At 38.3% G+C, this 17,605-nt stretch overlaps 1 protein-coding gene across 4 annotated transcripts in view; it reads right to left on the bottom strand.

Annotated features, from left to right (window-relative positions):
• Positions 1-17,605, bottom strand: part of st14a (ST14 transmembrane serine protease matriptase a) — a 32,410-nt gene that overhangs the window by 3,603 nt on the left and 11,202 nt on the right. For 2 of the 4 annotated variants that reach the window (XM_021467702.3, XM_068214837.1), the window contains exons 7-19: positions 16,287-16,319; positions 13,641-13,875; positions 9,509-9,639; positions 9,309-9,409; positions 9,124-9,221; positions 6,989-7,122; positions 4,923-5,027; positions 4,705-4,812; positions 3,573-3,689; positions 2,918-3,031; positions 2,644-2,827; positions 709-977; positions 491-627 (exon numbers count right to left, since the gene is read on the bottom strand). In XM_021467702.3, the coding sequence (XP_021323377.1) occupies positions 491-627; positions 709-977; positions 2,644-2,827; positions 2,918-3,031; positions 3,573-3,689; positions 4,705-4,812; positions 4,923-5,027; positions 6,989-7,122; positions 9,124-9,221; positions 9,309-9,409; positions 9,509-9,639; positions 13,641-13,875; positions 16,287-16,319 (1,766 nt within the window). 4 annotated transcript variants of the gene reach the window in all.

Here is a 17,605-nt window from a genome sequence, read left to right as displayed (position 1 = left end):
GCTTGAGTATTGACGTGCTTTTGAAACCCGATCCTGTCAGACACTGACAAACATAAAAGTGAAGCACGAAAAATCAATAGAGAAGCCGGAAACAGATAAGAGCTTTATTTAACTGCAGACTTTACAGTAGCCTGTTTCGCACTGTCATTGATCTGTTATAATCAAATCATGTTCATAGAAAGGTTAGTAATAAACATTTATACACAAGTATTTGTGTGTATAAAGCATCTGTTTTTTGAGAACTGCTTCTCATATGATAAGCAACCTATACAGCTTTACTGTAGACAATTTCTTGAGCGAGAATGACGTCGACTGAAACTTTGTCGTACACCACACCCACCAAAAGGATACCCTTGGTAGGGGAATCGCAAGCCTGATAAAGGTGACCCGTACCAACCCGAACTGTACCGTAATGTACCAGTCAGTGGAAACGAGCCATCACTGACCACTGATCTATGGTGAAGTACTAAAAGACTCAGTTATAACCCACCTGACAGGCATCCACTCCTCCTGAGAGAACGCCAGCACACGTCATGCGGGATGTAATCTGACCCCCCATCAGCTGATTACACACGGTGCTGTTGATGATGCGAACCTCTGCTTTCTGCAGCACCGTCGCTCCGGAGCCTTTAATAAACATGAACACACCCATTACTAATGAAATCACACACCAGGACAAAGTTATGAGTTCTAAGCTTTTTTGCTGACCTCCTTCTCTAGTGGCGCCCCAGCCACTGATAAAGACAGATGTCCCTGCAGGGAAAGTGTCCGTGGCAGTGGGCAAACAAACAGGTCGAATGGTGTCGCTGAAGGTCACGGGCGATTCCATCTCCATCAGGGCGATGTCGTTGTCATAGGTGTAGGCGTTGTAATATGGATGAGGAATGACTTGCTTGAGCAATCTCTTTGTTGCCGTCAATTTATCTTTTTGTGAATGAAGACCCAAAAATACTTCCCACGTGCCTGGCTGAGAATACCTGAGAATTCACAAGATATGCATGTTTCTCTTTCAGTGTAAATGTGTAAAATATGGTAAATATAATGGATTATAATAGTCTTGAGTCCCATTAGATTCTCACTTGAAGTCAACACTACTTTAAAAAAAATAATCAATATGCTTTTAATAAAACAATATTAAAAACTATGAAATAAAACCCTCAAATATACACTTCGATATAAAATACTTTGTATAATTTATAACCAACTGAACGAAAAGTAAAATTGTGATTTTCCACAAATTTGGTTTAAAATAAATATCACTGATTTTCTTATTTTGCTATTTATTTAATATAATAGTGTTCCATTTTGTTACAGGCCTACTAAATTGAAACAACTAAATATATTTTCAATAATTCTTTAATTAAAAAATGTTTAAAGATTACACTCACACACACACATACATATATATATATATATATATATATATATATATATATATATATATATATATATAAAATGTATGTACATATGTGTGTGTGTACAAAGGTTCTGTCTGGTTCTCGAATCTGATTGGCTGATATCAGTATAATATTCTGCAATATCAGCACTCGCACAGCTTTTTCACCCTTCTGTATTACTCCACCCACATAGTGACAGCAGATGAATAAACTCACTATAGTTTGACAAATATTACAGCTGTTAAGACAACATAAATGTACTTTTGAGGCTTTTTTTTTTGTTGTTGTTTAGATTGGAACTATGCAGTTTCTTTAAAAGGATAGTGTCTATTTTAAAAAATGTTAATTTCTGAGAAACAGCGCTTCGGCAGCCATCAGCCTGTCATTGAGCAGAGCAAAGACGGCTGACATTGTCCATCCACAAGATGGCGACAGAGACCGCATAATGAGCCCTTAGACGAGAAAAACTAAAAGCCCTTAAAGGAAGAAATGCCGTGAAGATCATTTGGGAAATATTTGAAAAAGAAAAAAACTCTCAGGAGGGCGAATTACATTGACTTCAGCTGTATATACAGTATATATAATGAAAAGTAACTATTTACTTGAGTAATTTTTTCATCAGATACTTTTTTTACTCTTACTCGAGTAACTTTTAAGATAGTTACTTTACCTTGAGTAAAAATTTCCACAAGTACATGTACTATTACTTGAGTTTAGATTTTGAATTCTCTACCCACCTCTGTTCCTCATACAACGTTCTGTTTCAGGGTTTTTAGACTCTGTGATTTTCTTTTTATACACACGATTATGCAGTCGAACAGTTGTATAAATGCAGTATCACACTCGTAGCAGTGCAATGTGGTTGATATACTGTATTTACTTTTATATTTAATATACGATATTTATTTCATAAACATGGTAAGATTCCAAAAATAATTCAACATTTTAATACAGCCAATATACAGGTAACTCATGGATTGCACATAGTTTTTAAGCAAAATCTGCAGATATAAGTAAGGCACAGGTGCCAAACTCAGTTCCAAAAGGGCCGCAGCTCTGCACAGTTTTGTTCCAACCCTAATTAAACACACCTGATCAAACTAATTGAGTCCTTCAGGCTTGTTTGAAACCTACAGGTAAGTGTGTTGGAGCAGGGTTGGAACTAAACTGTGCAGGGCTTCGGCCCTCCAGGGATTGAGTTTGACACCCCTGAGGTAAGAGAATAAATAAAAGAAAGGAAATTTACTTGATTTTGACGTCGTCTTGCACACAGTGGGCAGCCGTCACAATCCAGCGTTCGTTGATGATGGATCCACCGCAGACGTGAGCGATGTTTTTAATATGTAGGCTGACCTGCCAAGGAAACTCGCCCTCAAATGCGTCCTGCCCGCCCACAATACGAGACTTCTTATATGCCTTTGTGCCACAGTCTAGAAGAGAAAATCATTTAGTAAAACTTTAGTGTGAAGTTGAGGAACTGACATGAGGACCTTAAGAAGATACACAAAGTGGGCACGCACTGCAGTTAGACTCGTCTGAGTTGTCGCCACAGTCATCTTGTCCATCACACTCCGGGTTCGGTTTGGTGATGCATTTGCTATTTCCGCATAAAAATGTTGAGACTAAACATGAATCTGCAGGAAAGAAAGACCATCAGTGGTAAATAGAAGATAACAGAGCATTTTTGACTTGTAATTTGTTAAAGAGCCACAATTTTATGCTATTTTAAAAGAGAGAGATTAGAGTTTATTGGCATATCAGCTTCAATCCATCTTCATAATACATAGATTGACAACAATAAAAATACATCAGAAAGAATAATAATATATAATATAAAAACAAGCGACAACCTCCCGCTTTCCCTCGTGAAACCGATCAGATGTATCTGAAACTGCAATTCACTAAAAGGCCACTAGGACTGGCTCCAACACAGAGCACATTTCCATTGACTCCAATGTTAAAATGACCAACTTTACAGCAACATAATAAATTGTTTACAGCCTTGTACAACACAGATTTTGGTGTATATAGCTAATTTTACTCTGTGATAACCAAGAGCAGGTGAGTTTTTAAAACTGCCTTAAACAAAGTTTTAAGTGCTTTTCCAAAAAGGAAAACCCATCTAATCAAAATGCTCTCCCTATATATATTATACACGTTTATTATCCGACATACCAGTTCTTGCACAGCCCTCTTCATCCGAGCCATCATTACAGTCATCTTTGCCATCACACTTCTGCTTCTCTGAGATGCATTTATCGTTCTTGCACTTAAATTGATCAGCTCTACATCCTGCCAGAAAAGAGAACAACTATGTCAAACAAGCTGTGAATGCATTTTGGTCACAGAGAATGAGGAAGAAAGAAAGAGACGACGGTCCCTGGGGACCTGCTGAGCATCAGATTTCAAGATAAAATGACTGAAAATAATTTGATAAATAACTTTAACAATTAAAGAGATTTTAGGTTCTGGTGTTCATAGGCTTACATAGGCTGAAGCAGGAAAGCGTCCCCACGGTGTTTAACTGGTGCCATTAACTGAAGCCTAGGAGGACACTTGAGCATATTACTCTTACAAAGATTGTGATGTTGTTTGATGCTAAATTGCTTTTAATTGTTTAAATTAAACTTAACTAAATGATTTTAAAGTGATGTTTTCTGCATTTTGAAATGTCGGCAACAGCTGGAGGTTTGTAGTGCACAGCATGTTACTGCAATGTTTACAGTCCAGGTCCTACACTTCCAGGTTTCTTCCCACCGCAGCCTCACTTTGGTTCTTTAAAATGGCGGCCACATGAAATAAGCATATAGCACCAGGTTAAACTTTGACACCTTAATGGCACTCACAAACATTAAAAATAAACACAGGCCACTACTGAACATGGACGATGTTCGGGAGTACTGGTCACCAAAATTAAACAATTATGCACGACTTATGCACGTGCTGTTTTGTGCAAGGTTTATAGATTTAAAACCACCATTATTGGGCGTTGGGAGTCACTGGCATTGCTGTTTTGGGGATCACAGGCTAAAAAGTTTGGGAAAACATCTAGTATACTAGAATAACCCTTTTATGTTTGTCTTTTCTTGACTTACTCTATATGACTGGGTTACCTAACATTATTTCATTACACAAAAATATTAATAAATAAAGAAAATAATGGCATTACGAACATTTGTATGCTTTCTATTGTGACTTTTACTTGTATCACCAATGGAGGCAGCTTTTTCCACATTGTGGATGCAGTAATATAAAGAACAAGTGAAAAGTGAGGAAAGATAGTGAGAGAGGAAGGGAGCAGTTTTACCACAGTTGAGTTCATCTGTAGAATCGCCACAGTCGTCCACGCCATCGCACCGCCAAAACATGGGCTTACACAAACCGTTTTTGCACTGGATCATCTTTGCGTCACATTCTGAAAGCAGAACCATCCATGAGTTTTAATAAGTATATATGCAAGCTCTGATTTCCAGAGCAAGTGTGCAATTGTGTGTGGTTGAAGACCAGGTTCACTGAACAACTTACGGCAGTTCTGCTCGTCGCTGGTGTCACCGCAGTCGTTCCAGCCGTCACAGCGCATGGATGGTTTCACACACCGTTTGTTGTTGCAAAGGAACAGATCTTGACAGGCTGAGATAAAAAAAAATAATAATAATGAATGTTGCTCCAAACTAACTTCTGTATGTTTACACTGAACACTTTAGAAACGGTGACAAGACCAACACTGACATCAGTAGGTCAGGGTTTTCACATGTCTACTACTCCAACTGTGACCAATAATTTAATAGCTTTTACAAGTTACCTTTTTTTTTGACTGACAATTTTTATTTTTAAACAATAAGTTAAGGTTAAGACAATGGTTTAATTTTAAAACTGAATAGTTTAACAAGAAAAAAAATATTAATAATAAATGATGATAATAATAATAATAATAATAATAATAATAATATTACACTTAAAGGACTCCATACAGTTAGAAAAAACATATATATTTGAATAAAAAAACAATAATATTAATAATGACATTATTGAAATACAGCAATAACATGAACTAACCGGCCACTTTATTAGGTACGACTGTCGAACTGCTTGTTAACGCAAGTTTCACATGCCAATCACATGGCAGCAACCAATCCATTTAGGCATGTAGACATGATTAAGATGATCTGCTGCAGTTCAAACCGAGCATCAGAATGGGGAAAAAAGGTGATTTAAGTGACTATAAGTGGCATGTTTGTTGGTGCCAGACGCACTGGTCTGAGTATTTCAGAAACTGCTGATCTACTGGAATTTTCACGCACAACCATCTCTAGGGTTTACAGAGAATGGTCTGAAAAAGAGGAAATATCCAGTGAGTGGCCGTTCTGTGGGTGCAAATGCTTTGTTGATGCCTGAGGTCAGAGGAGAATGGCCAGACTGGTTCCAGCTGATAGAATGGCAACAGTAACTCAAATAACCACTTTTTACAACCGAGGTCTGCAGAGGAGCATCTCTGAACGGATGCACAACATGTTCAACCTTGAGACGGATGGGCTACAGCAACAACCAATTGAGCATCATGTCAATGCCACAGCCTACCTGAGCATTTTTGCAGACCATGTCCATCCCTTTATGACCACAGTGTAACCCATGTATCTCCACACTCGGTCCTGGAGGGCCGGTGTCCAGGAGAGTTTAGCTCCGACCCCAATCAAACACACCTGAACCAGCTAATCAAGCTCTTACTAGGTATACAAGAAGATCTCCAGGCAGGTGTGTTGAAGCAAGTTGGAGCTAAAGTCAGCAGGCGACCGGCCCTCCAGGACCCACTTTGGACACCCCTGGTGTAACCCATCTTCTGATGGCTACTTCCAGCAGGATAACTCACCATGTCAAAGCGTGAATCATCTCAGACTGATTTCTTGAACATGACAATGTGTTCACTGTACTCAAATGGCCTCCACAGTCACCAGATCTCAAACCAATAGAGCACCTTTGGGATGTAGTGGAACGGGAGATTCACATCATGGATGTGCAGCCGACAAATCTGCAGCAACTGTGTGATGCTATCATGTCAATATGGACCCAAAATCTCTGAAGAATATTTCCACTACCTTGTTGAATCTATGCTACGAAGGATTAAGGCAGTTCTGGAGGAATAAGCGGTAAGGTGTACCTAATAAAGTGGCCAGTGAGTGTACTTGTCAATAATACACTATTAATATCAAGAAATTCAACAAAAAGAGTGATCTAGACTCTCCTAAAAGTCAAAAAACACTTTCCAGATATCTGAATGTAATAAATAAAAATATGAATTTAGTGTTAAAAAAATTGAGTAGAATTTATCTCAAGAGGTCATTCGCTTTATCCACTTTTGTCTTTTTTTAAGTTTAATTTCCAGCAAACATAGAATTAACAACACTCTTTTATGCTTGGTCACTTCACTGTTCAGAGGACAAATGCGTAATTTATACAAACTGGCATCAAGAAGAGTTACTTTACATATTAGACTTAAAATTCAGTATTTGAACCAAAAAACAATTAACTTTCGTACACTTCCATGCACAATGAATAAATCATTTTAGGTTAACCATCCTTGGATCTTGACTTACGGTCACTGGGTGAATAATCTTCAAAAGTGGCAGAAAAACCACGATCTACATTTGATGAGTCCGAGACGAACCGCACAGTCGCGGTGTTACTGTTGACCGTAACTATTGTGTTTAACTGCTGCCCACAAAGTTTGCTGAAAAGAAACAAATAAACATATACATAAAATCTCCAGCTGATTGAGTAGGGTGATGCAGAAATGGTAGTAAATCACACTTTAAATTGCAATTTTGATCAGATTAAAATCGCAGTTAGATTACTTCTCTAAATTGTGCAGGCCTAAAACACAAAATAAACAACATCACGTTTTCAACTACACAAACCAACATGAAAGCCAGTTGCAGATTCCAGAAGAGCTGACAGAGATAAAGCTGATCTCTGATAAATTTACATTAACATTATACAGATGAACATTATCACCTAAAAAACTCAAACTACTAACACAACAACAGTAGCATTTGCCAAAGCTCTGTAAACAGGTTAATTAAACCAGTCTATCAATATTCTCCTTTGCCATCACATTCTCTGTAAAAATAAAGAACCACTAACTGTAAAGCAGTTCTTATGATCTTATCGGTAGACTACTGCATGGCTCGGTAGACTTATCAGCCAAACATATTTGAGGACCAGACATAACCATTGCATATACCAGTGTTTCTCAACTGGTGGGTCGCTATCCAAAAGTGGGTCGCGGGACTATTTTCAGCGGGTCACGAAGTGTGTGGTCAAAAAAACAACAAAAGATTAATTTGTAACTTAATTTGCTTATATTGGACTTTTATTTTGAAATGTGCGCGTGAGAACCCTACTGTTTGACATGTGAAATTTAATTTAATTATGGCAACAAATATGTCAAATACTACAAATATGACCCCAAATATGTAAAGTGTGGATTTACTTATATTAACGACAAAAAAGGTCTAAAACCTCAAACATCCCAGTTGTAAGGACAAACCTGTGGACTATTTTCAGAGATGACTCCAATAGCTGAGAAGTGCCTAACATCTTCATGTTTAAACAAGTACAGGCACTTCACGCATCTTACTGTGCTCCTCGTGTAGCAAAGACCAAGAAAGCCCACACAAAAGCAGAAGAGCAAATAACTGGTGATTATTATAAAAATGGTTATGATTATTTTAATAATTTTACTTTAATTTGCTGGTTTGTTCTGTTCAACAGGATCAGTGTTAATGTTTTATCAACAGTTCAGTTTAGTTAATAGTAACTGAACCTTTCCTTACCCTAACCACTGTTTACAGTATTTGACGTTTTTACTCTGTAATATTACTATAATTTGATACATTTTGTTAAATGACAGCAATAAAATATTTTATTTATTCATTTGTAAGTCTTGGTGATTTTCTTATGATTTATCTGTCACTACTTGTGTATGTTAACAGATAAATACAAATGAATTATAATTCCTAAAATTATATTATATTTCCTAAAAATTTGGGTCGCGGCTTGATGACCATGCAAAAACCAGTCGAGAACCACTGGCATATACAGTTGAAGTCAGAATCATTAGCCACCTTTGAACTTTTTTTTCTTTTTTAAATATTTCACAAATAATGTTTAACAGAGCAAGGAATTTCTCACAGTATGTCTGATAATATTTATTCTTCTGGAGAAAGTCTTGTTTGTTTTATTTCGGTTAGAATAAAAGCAGTTTTTAATTTTTTAAAAGCCATTATAAGGACAAAATTTTTAGTCCCTTTAGGCTAAAATGTTTATCGATAGTCTACAGAACAAACCATTGTTATACAATAACTTGCCTAATTAACCTAACCTGCTTAGTTATCCTAATTAACCTAGTTAAGCCTTTAAATGTCACTTTAAGCTGTATAGAAGTGTCCTGAAAAATATCTAGTCTAATATTATTTACTGTCATCATGGCAAAGATAAAATAAATCAGTTATTAGAAATGAGTTATTAAAACTATAATGTTTAGAAATGAGTTGAAAAAAATCTCTCCATTAAACAGAAATTGGAGAAAAAAAATAAACGGGGGGGCGAATAACTCTGATTTCAATTGTACATCCTATACAGTTATATGCTTCGAGGAACAACACCCAACTAATCACATCGACGAAGAGTTGTACAACAATATTTCAGAGAAAAGCTCTAAATTACTGACCTCTGACCAACAACCTCCACAAAATCTCCATGGCACTCTGAACCTGTAGAAACCATGATCTTGGGGAACTTCAGCTTAATGAATTTACCAGCAGGCACCTTCAGACAAAAATAGATCAATATGTCCTCATGAAACAATATAAAAACAAGACATTGACTACTATAAAATGCTAATTAAGGACTTACCTCGATGTACCATTGACATGTGATGTTGGGGGGATAATAATCAGGAAAGTTTGGAGATGTAAAAATACCACTGTTCCCAATCATCCTACCACCACATGTAACTGCTGTTAACAGGGCACAAACAGAAGGAGAAAGTAATATACCTAAAAAGGCAAACTATATTTGTTAAGTCTATTTTGGCACAGCTAACCAGGATTCACCTTGAATTTGAGAGACTCTGGCTCTGAAACCAGGATAAGCCCCTTCTTCGTTGGTCACCAGTGTGACTAGCATAACATTTCGGGATGAGATGAAGGATAAGGGATCGCTGGGAGAATAGTAGCCACACTTTCTGAGAGAAACAGAAATACAGTACAAGAAAAAGCTACATAACATAACGTAACAATGCAACATGACATGACGTGGCGTAACATGACATAACGTTACTTATGGTAATATGATGTAACGTAACAGAACATGAAGTAACGCTGCAATATGATGCTGCAGAGACTTATAAAGATTGAGGAGAGACTAGTAGTTGCTGTTTCAGGAGCCATATGACTTCACAAATCATGACTATTACAATATTATTAAATACAGGTAAGTGCGTGCGACGAACAACCGTATACCATGTGACATTAATTGCATGTGTGAATTTTGTAAACAGAAACAGTTTGGTGATATTTTCGCACAACCAAGAGTCTGTATTTAAAACATGAACATAGTGTACATAAGCGTTTATTTTTTTTGTTGTGTGTGACGCTAAGAAGAATGGAGATGCCACTTGCTATCATGTCTACTTCAGACATTAAAAGGCAAATCCTCTGCAAAACAAAAAGTAAGGAAGGCTTTCCACAAGGCTTTCTACAAGGCTCTCTATAACTCTCTACTAGCCGGGCTCCCAGCTACCTCTATCAAATCTCTTCAGATGCTTCAGAACGCAGCTGCACGAGTGGTCTTTAATGAACCTAAAAGAGCACATGTCACTCCGCTACTCATCCGTTTGCACTGGCTGCCAGTTGCTGCTCACATCAAATTCAAAGCTCTGATGTTTGCTTACAAAGCGACTTCTGGCTTTGCTCCTTATCTGCTCTCACTTCTGCAGATTTATGTGCCCTCTAGAAACTTGCATTTTGTGAATGAACGTCGCCTCGTGGTTCCACCCCAAAGAGGGAAGAAATCACTTTCCCGAACTCTCGTGCTCAATCTGCCCAGTTGGTGGAATGAACTCCCTAACTGCATCAGAACGGTAGAGTCACTCGCTGTTTTGAAGAAATGACTAAAAACTCAACTATTTAGTCTCCACTTTCCATACTAATCTGCAATTCCCTCTCTGGCTCCTCCATTAACTACTACAAAAAAAAAAAAAAAAAAAATTGTGACTAATGTTTTGCTTCTTACTAGGGTTGGGCATCTAAGCTATAATGCCGATCCGATACGCATCTCGATATAAAGAATACGATCCGATATATTAGCGATACATTTGTGACATATTGCGATGCGACACGATACGATTCACACCCATATCACGATACAATGCGATAATTCAGCACTAACTAATTAGATCAAGTTTATGAGATTATGTGAAAGAGGATGCTGTGCCATTGAATGAGTTTGATTTGATTATTTATTATTTATTATTATTATTATTAGTCAGAGTGTCAGTTTACAGTAGAGGGCCATTTTAGAACATATAGCACATATTATTTAAGTATTTTCAAGATAAACAGAATGTATAAGTGCAATATATATTAAAATATATATATTTGCACTCTTTCAACATAAAGGTTGAGCATTGCACAACAAGAATTGTGATTTAACTTTTCAACTATGAAAACAAGTTTTACAAAGATATATTTTGCCACTGAATATTCAAAACTTAAGGTCGTGAACTAGCAGTGTTATGCTGCTTTCAAACATCACTGTCACTGTAAACAACAGGCTAATAAAAATATAACAAACCAGCAATCTTCTTGCTGTGAGGTGGTCAAACTACCCACTGTGCCACCGTGACACCCATTATTTTTATCATTATTATTATTAATATTATTATTATTATAATTAAATAAAAATTAACAGAAGGAGGTGTTCAAAACCTTCGTTCTCCGTGACACTAGGCTGAATAAATATCTTTGCAGATGAACAGGGCCGGCACGTCCATAGAGGCGACCTAGGCGGCCGCCTAGGGCGGCAGTATAGAGAGGGCGGCGTCCGCAACACCCCACCTTACCACCCGCATCCTCAGTTATGTCCGCGACACCTCCATCAGCGCCCGCTTGTCCTCAGTTATATCCGCGCATAGGGTGGCAGAATAGAGGTCCGCGACACCCGCGTCCTCAGTTATATCCGCGCATAGGGCGGCAGAATAGAGGTCCGCGACACCCGCGCGTCCTCAGTTAAATCCGCGCATAGGGCGGCAGAATAGAGGTCCGCGACACCCGCGCGTCCTCAGTTATATCCGCGCATAGGGCGGCAGAATAGAGGTCCGCGACACCCGCGCGTCCTCAGTTATATCGGCGCATAGGGCGGAAGAATAGAGGTCCGCGACACCCGCGCGTCCTCAGTTATATCCGCGCATAGGGCGGCAAAATAGACGTCCGCGACACCGGCGCGTCCTCAGTTATATCCGCGCATAGGGCGGCAGAATAGAGGTCCGCGACACCGGCGCGTCCTCAGTTATATCCGCGCATAGGGCGGCAGAATAGACGTCCGCGACACCGGCGCGTCCTCAGTTATATCCGCGCATAGGGCGGCAGAATAGAGGTCCGCGACACCGGCGCGTCCTCAGTTATATCCGCGCATAGGGCGGCAGAATAGAGGTCCACTGGAAGATGGAGCTTTCACAACAACACCGTGGCGCCGCTTCAAGTGAGATTTCAGATTAGTCGTACTGCCCGCGTATTTTACAGATGCGCGGCACACTTTTGCAAATTGCATCTGTCCTGTCGTCCATCCTTAAATCCATAATGTTGCCATACTTTAGATTTAAAACTCAGTGGGGAATAAAATGTTTGTTTTGCTTCTCGCGCTTTCTGAGGGCGCACCACTAGCTTCATCCGCACACCTGATACACTGAGTTGTAGTGAAAGTGTACACATCCGCAAATCTGTTAGGCTTACTTTATGTAGGTCGATTAAATTATGCGCCAAAAACAGGTTGACAACACTTGTTAATAAATAAAAAATACATTCTATATTAAAAATATAAGCTGTATCTCGGAAAAACCGATGCATCTCGCAAAAACCGATGCATCTCGATTTGCTTCCAAAATTTCATTCATCCTCTGCTGCTCAACCGATGCACTCGCATCGTGCACGCGCATGAGCGCGTATCGATACATATCGATTAATCTTCCCATCCCTACTTCTTACACTTTCTTTACACACCTGAAACTTGCCTACAGCACTTATTCATTGTTGCTCTTATAGTTGTGTAAATTGCTTCCTTGTCCTCGTTTGTAAGTCGCTTTGGATCAAAGCGTCTGCTAAATGACTAAATGTAAATGTATTTGAGGGATGCTGAAAAAGCATATTTGATTTAAAGTGGAGACCAGGGGAAAAAAACAAGGACAAATCCACTGAAAGAGGTGAGTAAAAGAACGTATATGTAATGTGATCTCTCTCTCTCTCTCTCTCTGAATGCACTGAAAATATTTTGAAATTATATATAAATTTTAATTAATCCATAAAATCATAATGTAGACAGAGTATATAGGCTAATATTGGCATTAATATTTTAGTATTCAGCTTCACCGACGGCTATTTTAAAGGCTAAGTGTGTGCACCTAGGCCTATTTAGAGAACTGAGATGGTACGATGTTACAGAGGACTTATTTAATTTCTTTGTTCCAACTTCCAAGTGGTCTATAACAATATTTGTTAAGAATAAATTATGTTAAAAAACATATAAAGACTCATTCATAAAAAAGGCAAAAGAGCTGTGTGCATGTGCACATTTGAATAATGTTGGCTATAAAACGGTTTCGGGCTTTATAAGGATGTCAATCTAAATGTAATTGTCGGGCTCGGACCCTATCAGGCCTAACTTGTAAGGCCCGATTACAGCTCTAGATGGTGTATTCTGGCAAATTTTTGTGTGATCCTGAAAAATCAGTTTTAAGGGGTATCCAGTCCTTCCCCGTTAGCCTCACGCCTTCAAGCTAAAGAGAAATGGAACAATAGAAGGGCTAAGGGGGAGAACTGGGATTGGGCCTAAAAAGTGGTTGTAAACTAATACGTCCTCAATTCAACTCAGTAGTGACTAAAATGGTATTCCATACATCCTGACTTAGCAAGCAGATACAAGGTGATTCAGAACAGAAAAAATGTGCGTTCGGTGTAATCAGCCCCTTACTCTGCCATGATGAATTTGTCCAGGGCGACCAGAGAGTCATACACTCTCAGAAAGTCATTAGAGCAGTTTTGTTCGAGGTTGAAAGTGTCGAAGGTCAACTTGAGCACATGGTCTGGGTCTCCACGAAGCTGCCACTGCACAAAGGTGTTTGAAGGATATGGGGAGTCAGGAAAACCTGGCGAAAAGATGATATCCTCGACAAATCGGCTGGTGTGCTTGTTGTATCTTGTACTTGCTAAACATTCAGAAAACAAAAGGTTATTTTAACACATTAATTATTAGAAACACAGAACAATGATATTAAAGAAATAAGTCATGATCCAAAACCTACTGAACTTCCATCACGACAAAAGCAGAATCCTGACGCCCAGTTATATTTTGTGTAAGAGACACAAAACATAACTTACATATTCTGATAATCATATGCTTCCTAAAGATAAGAAGAAGCTTAAGAGGTGTCTTCAACTGTTCGTAAAGGTCAAGGGCGATTTACTGAGGCTGGTCAGTTTAATGCTTACAGTAAGGGAGGACATGGCTCAACTTAAATTCCTTACGAATTACTGCAATCGAAGAACGGACGAAGTTAGGGAGGACGTTCTTCACCGATTAGGAGCCATGGCCCTCGATTAGAAGACCTTGGGCGAACTGCCCAAGTGCTGATAGACAAATGCGCTGCTATACTTAATTGTGCTTCCTGAAATATCCCATGATTGTAGAGATTTATTACCTTACAAGTGTACAAGCCCAGTTCATGAACAAAGATTTATTACTTTGCTTTAAAAAACAAAGGGATTTCTTTTTCTCTATTTACATTTAGGGCCCTATTATACACCTGGCGCAATGTGGCGCAAGGCACAGCGCAATACTCTTTCGCTACTTTTAGCTCGGCGCAAGGGTCATTTTGAGGTGTTGCGTCACGCTGTTTAAATAGCAAATGCATTTGCGCTCAAATGTGCGCCCATAGGCGTTCTGGTCTAAAAAAGCAGGCGTGTTTTGGCGCATTGCTATTTTGAGAAACTGTAAATAGTCGGATCTTTATACCAGAACAAAGTCGGTCTATTGTCTGGCGCACTGGCTTACACACTACACACAAGATGTAGAGCAATACGCAAATATCTTTACATATGAAAAATATATAATATCTTAAGGATATATATATATATATATATATATATATATATATATATATATATAATAAGGATATATACAGGATATAAATATAAATGATTAAAATATTATAAAACATTAATTTCTAGCCTACATGAAGATTTAAAAACCACTGCCTTACTTTCTTCATCTCGGGAGGCTTTTTCAGTTCATTCATTTTGCTTTTGTATAATGTTATTATTATTTTATTAAAAACAAGCTTAGATTTGTCCACCTGTCAAATTTTAGACCATATGGGGCATGGCAGGTGTATTTGGAAATAACTCAGTATTTTGAGCACACTTGGTCATTATTGTTCATTTATTCCTTTGCTAGAAATTAGAACTGAATTTAGAAATAGTTTTGAAACAAATCTTTGCGCTTAACAAATGAAATTAATTATTTATAGGCTAATTGATGTCTGTGCGTAAAGGTTTCCCTATCCACGAGAGCAAAAGCGAAAGTGAACTTACTTTACGTCAAAATGCGCTTATGGCTATTCTCAAAACACACCTATAACTCATTAAGAAAATAAACTCAACCCTTTTAGACCATGCGCCGTGGCGCGAAGCAGATTTTCCCGTCCTTAAATTAGAAAAATGCGTTCTGACACACCCTGAAAGCGTTTGCGCCCTGTGTTTTGCGCTCTGCGCATGGGCCGTCAAAATAGAGCCCTTAATGTTGAACATGACCATAGATGAGAAAAGAAAGGTGGATTGGCCGGTTAATTAAGTGGTTTGCCTTTCGGCTCAGCTCCTTTACCACAACAGACCGGTACATCGACCGCATTGTGAGCTTTGGATCATGACTGAAAGGACAATATCTCAGATACAAGCGGCCGAAATGAGTTTCCTTCGCAGCGTGGCAGGGTGCACCCTTCTAGATAGGGTGAGGAGCTCTGTCACCCGGGAGGAGGTCGAGTAGAGCCGCTGCTCCTCCACATCGAGAGAAGTCAACTGAGGTGACTTAGGCATCTGTTTTGGCTGTCTCCTGGACGCCTACCTGGGGAGGTGTTCCAGGCATGTCCCACCAGGAGGAGACCTCAGGGAAGACCCAGGACACGCTAGAGGGACTATGTGTCTTGGCCGGCCTGGGAACACCTCAGGTGGAGCTGGAGGAAGTGTTTGGAGAGAGGGAAGTCTGGGGTTCTCTCCTAAGACTACTGCCCCCGCGACCCGGCCCCGGAAAAGCGGTAGAAAATTAATGAATGACTGAACATTTAATGTTGTTCAGCAGAGTCATTTTATTACAATGGTTTGGGTCCATATTGGTAAAAACAGTACTAGATATATTTTTAATCTAACTAAAAAGGCAAACACCTGTGCCCATGAGCATGGATACTGTATAAAAGGCTGAAGCATTTTGGAGCTCATTCACCAAAATTAAAGTTTTACCCTTTGTGTCAAAGCAAACCTCTGATACAGTAAATGGATATCTATAAAGGCAGCTCACTAGGTTTTGGAACAGGAAGTATGAGATATGAGAAATGGTCCAACTTACATCTGGCTTTTGAGATCAAACGTTTGTCCAGAGCTGTTGATGAAAGATTGAAATATATGAATATATGAATTGAGTTATAATGAATCTGTCAGGGTGAAGACAGGCATCTGTGCTGCAGTTAGGCATGGACTGGTGTAAGATTCTAATGGCATGATAACCTTGGATAAAAATATCACAGTTACACGGTATAGTGATCCCAGCTCTAAAATATACATGTTTCTAAATGTCTGCATAAAGGCAACAACATTTTTACCCAATAAACACTATATATGTATTTTAAAGATTATAAATTTTGGAACAACGGTTTGATGTAGAGCTTTTCAACTAGAGATACTGTTGCCCTAAAAAGTAAAATAGTTGTAAAAAAACAAGTAAATAAAAAAAACCTTCCATATTTCATAGGAACAATATAGCAAAGTTTTGTCGGTTTTAAAACCTTAACTTTTCCAAACTACAGTAAACCTTGAAAACGGTTATCGTCCAATGCCTAGCTGCAGTATCACAGACTTTCAAGTGTTCAATAATAGTGTGCAGTCTAGAGTTTACTATTTAAACCAGTCAAGCACCAGGTTAATTTTTTATTCTGTGGAAGTGTAACCTATGTTTTAGGATAACTGTTTTAACACATTCACCCTAATTTTAACAATGCATTAAAGAAAAATAACATTTTGAGGATTATTCAAAATGATGATGATGTAATCAATTGACCATAATGATTGTATTATTATTGAAATTATTATTTTTGACCATGGACCACAAAAACTAAAAAGTCTAAAAAGCAGTGGTCCTCAACCTTTTTATCACAGTGGACCAATCAACGCTTGACAATTTTTTGTGGATTTGGGGGTTTCTCAGAGGATGACAAGCTGACAAAACATTGCTATCGCTCTGATACAAGTTTTTTTATGGAAGCAATTTGCAGCACTGCAGTGTTTGAGTACCAGTCTGCGGCCTGGTGGTCGAGGACCACTGGTCTAAAGTGGCACTGGTAGAGCCAGAAATACATTGTATGAAGTAAAATGCCAAAAGTCATTAGAATATTACGTAAAGATAATGTTTCATGAAGACATTTTGTAAATTTCCTACAGTAAAAAACTCCAAACTGAAACTCTGTATGAGTATCGTACATTGCTAAGAACTTAATTTAGACTTCAAAAAAGAAAATCCTTAATATTTTGATATTTTATGAACTATTACATTCCAGATAGCTGTGTATCTGCCGAATATTATCCTACCCTAAAAACCATGCATCAATGGAAATCCTCTTTATACCTTTTATTTTTATTAATAAATCTAAAAATAAATTGACACTCATGATT

Source organism: Danio rerio, chromosome 18, assembly GCF_049306965.1.
Source record: "Danio rerio strain Tuebingen ecotype United States chromosome 18, GRCz12tu, whole genome shotgun sequence".
NCBI lineage: Eukaryota > Metazoa > Chordata > Actinopteri > Cypriniformes > Danionidae > Danio > Danio rerio.
The sequence above is the reverse complement of the archived record's forward strand: the minus strand, read 5'-3'. Positions and strand labels throughout refer to the sequence as shown.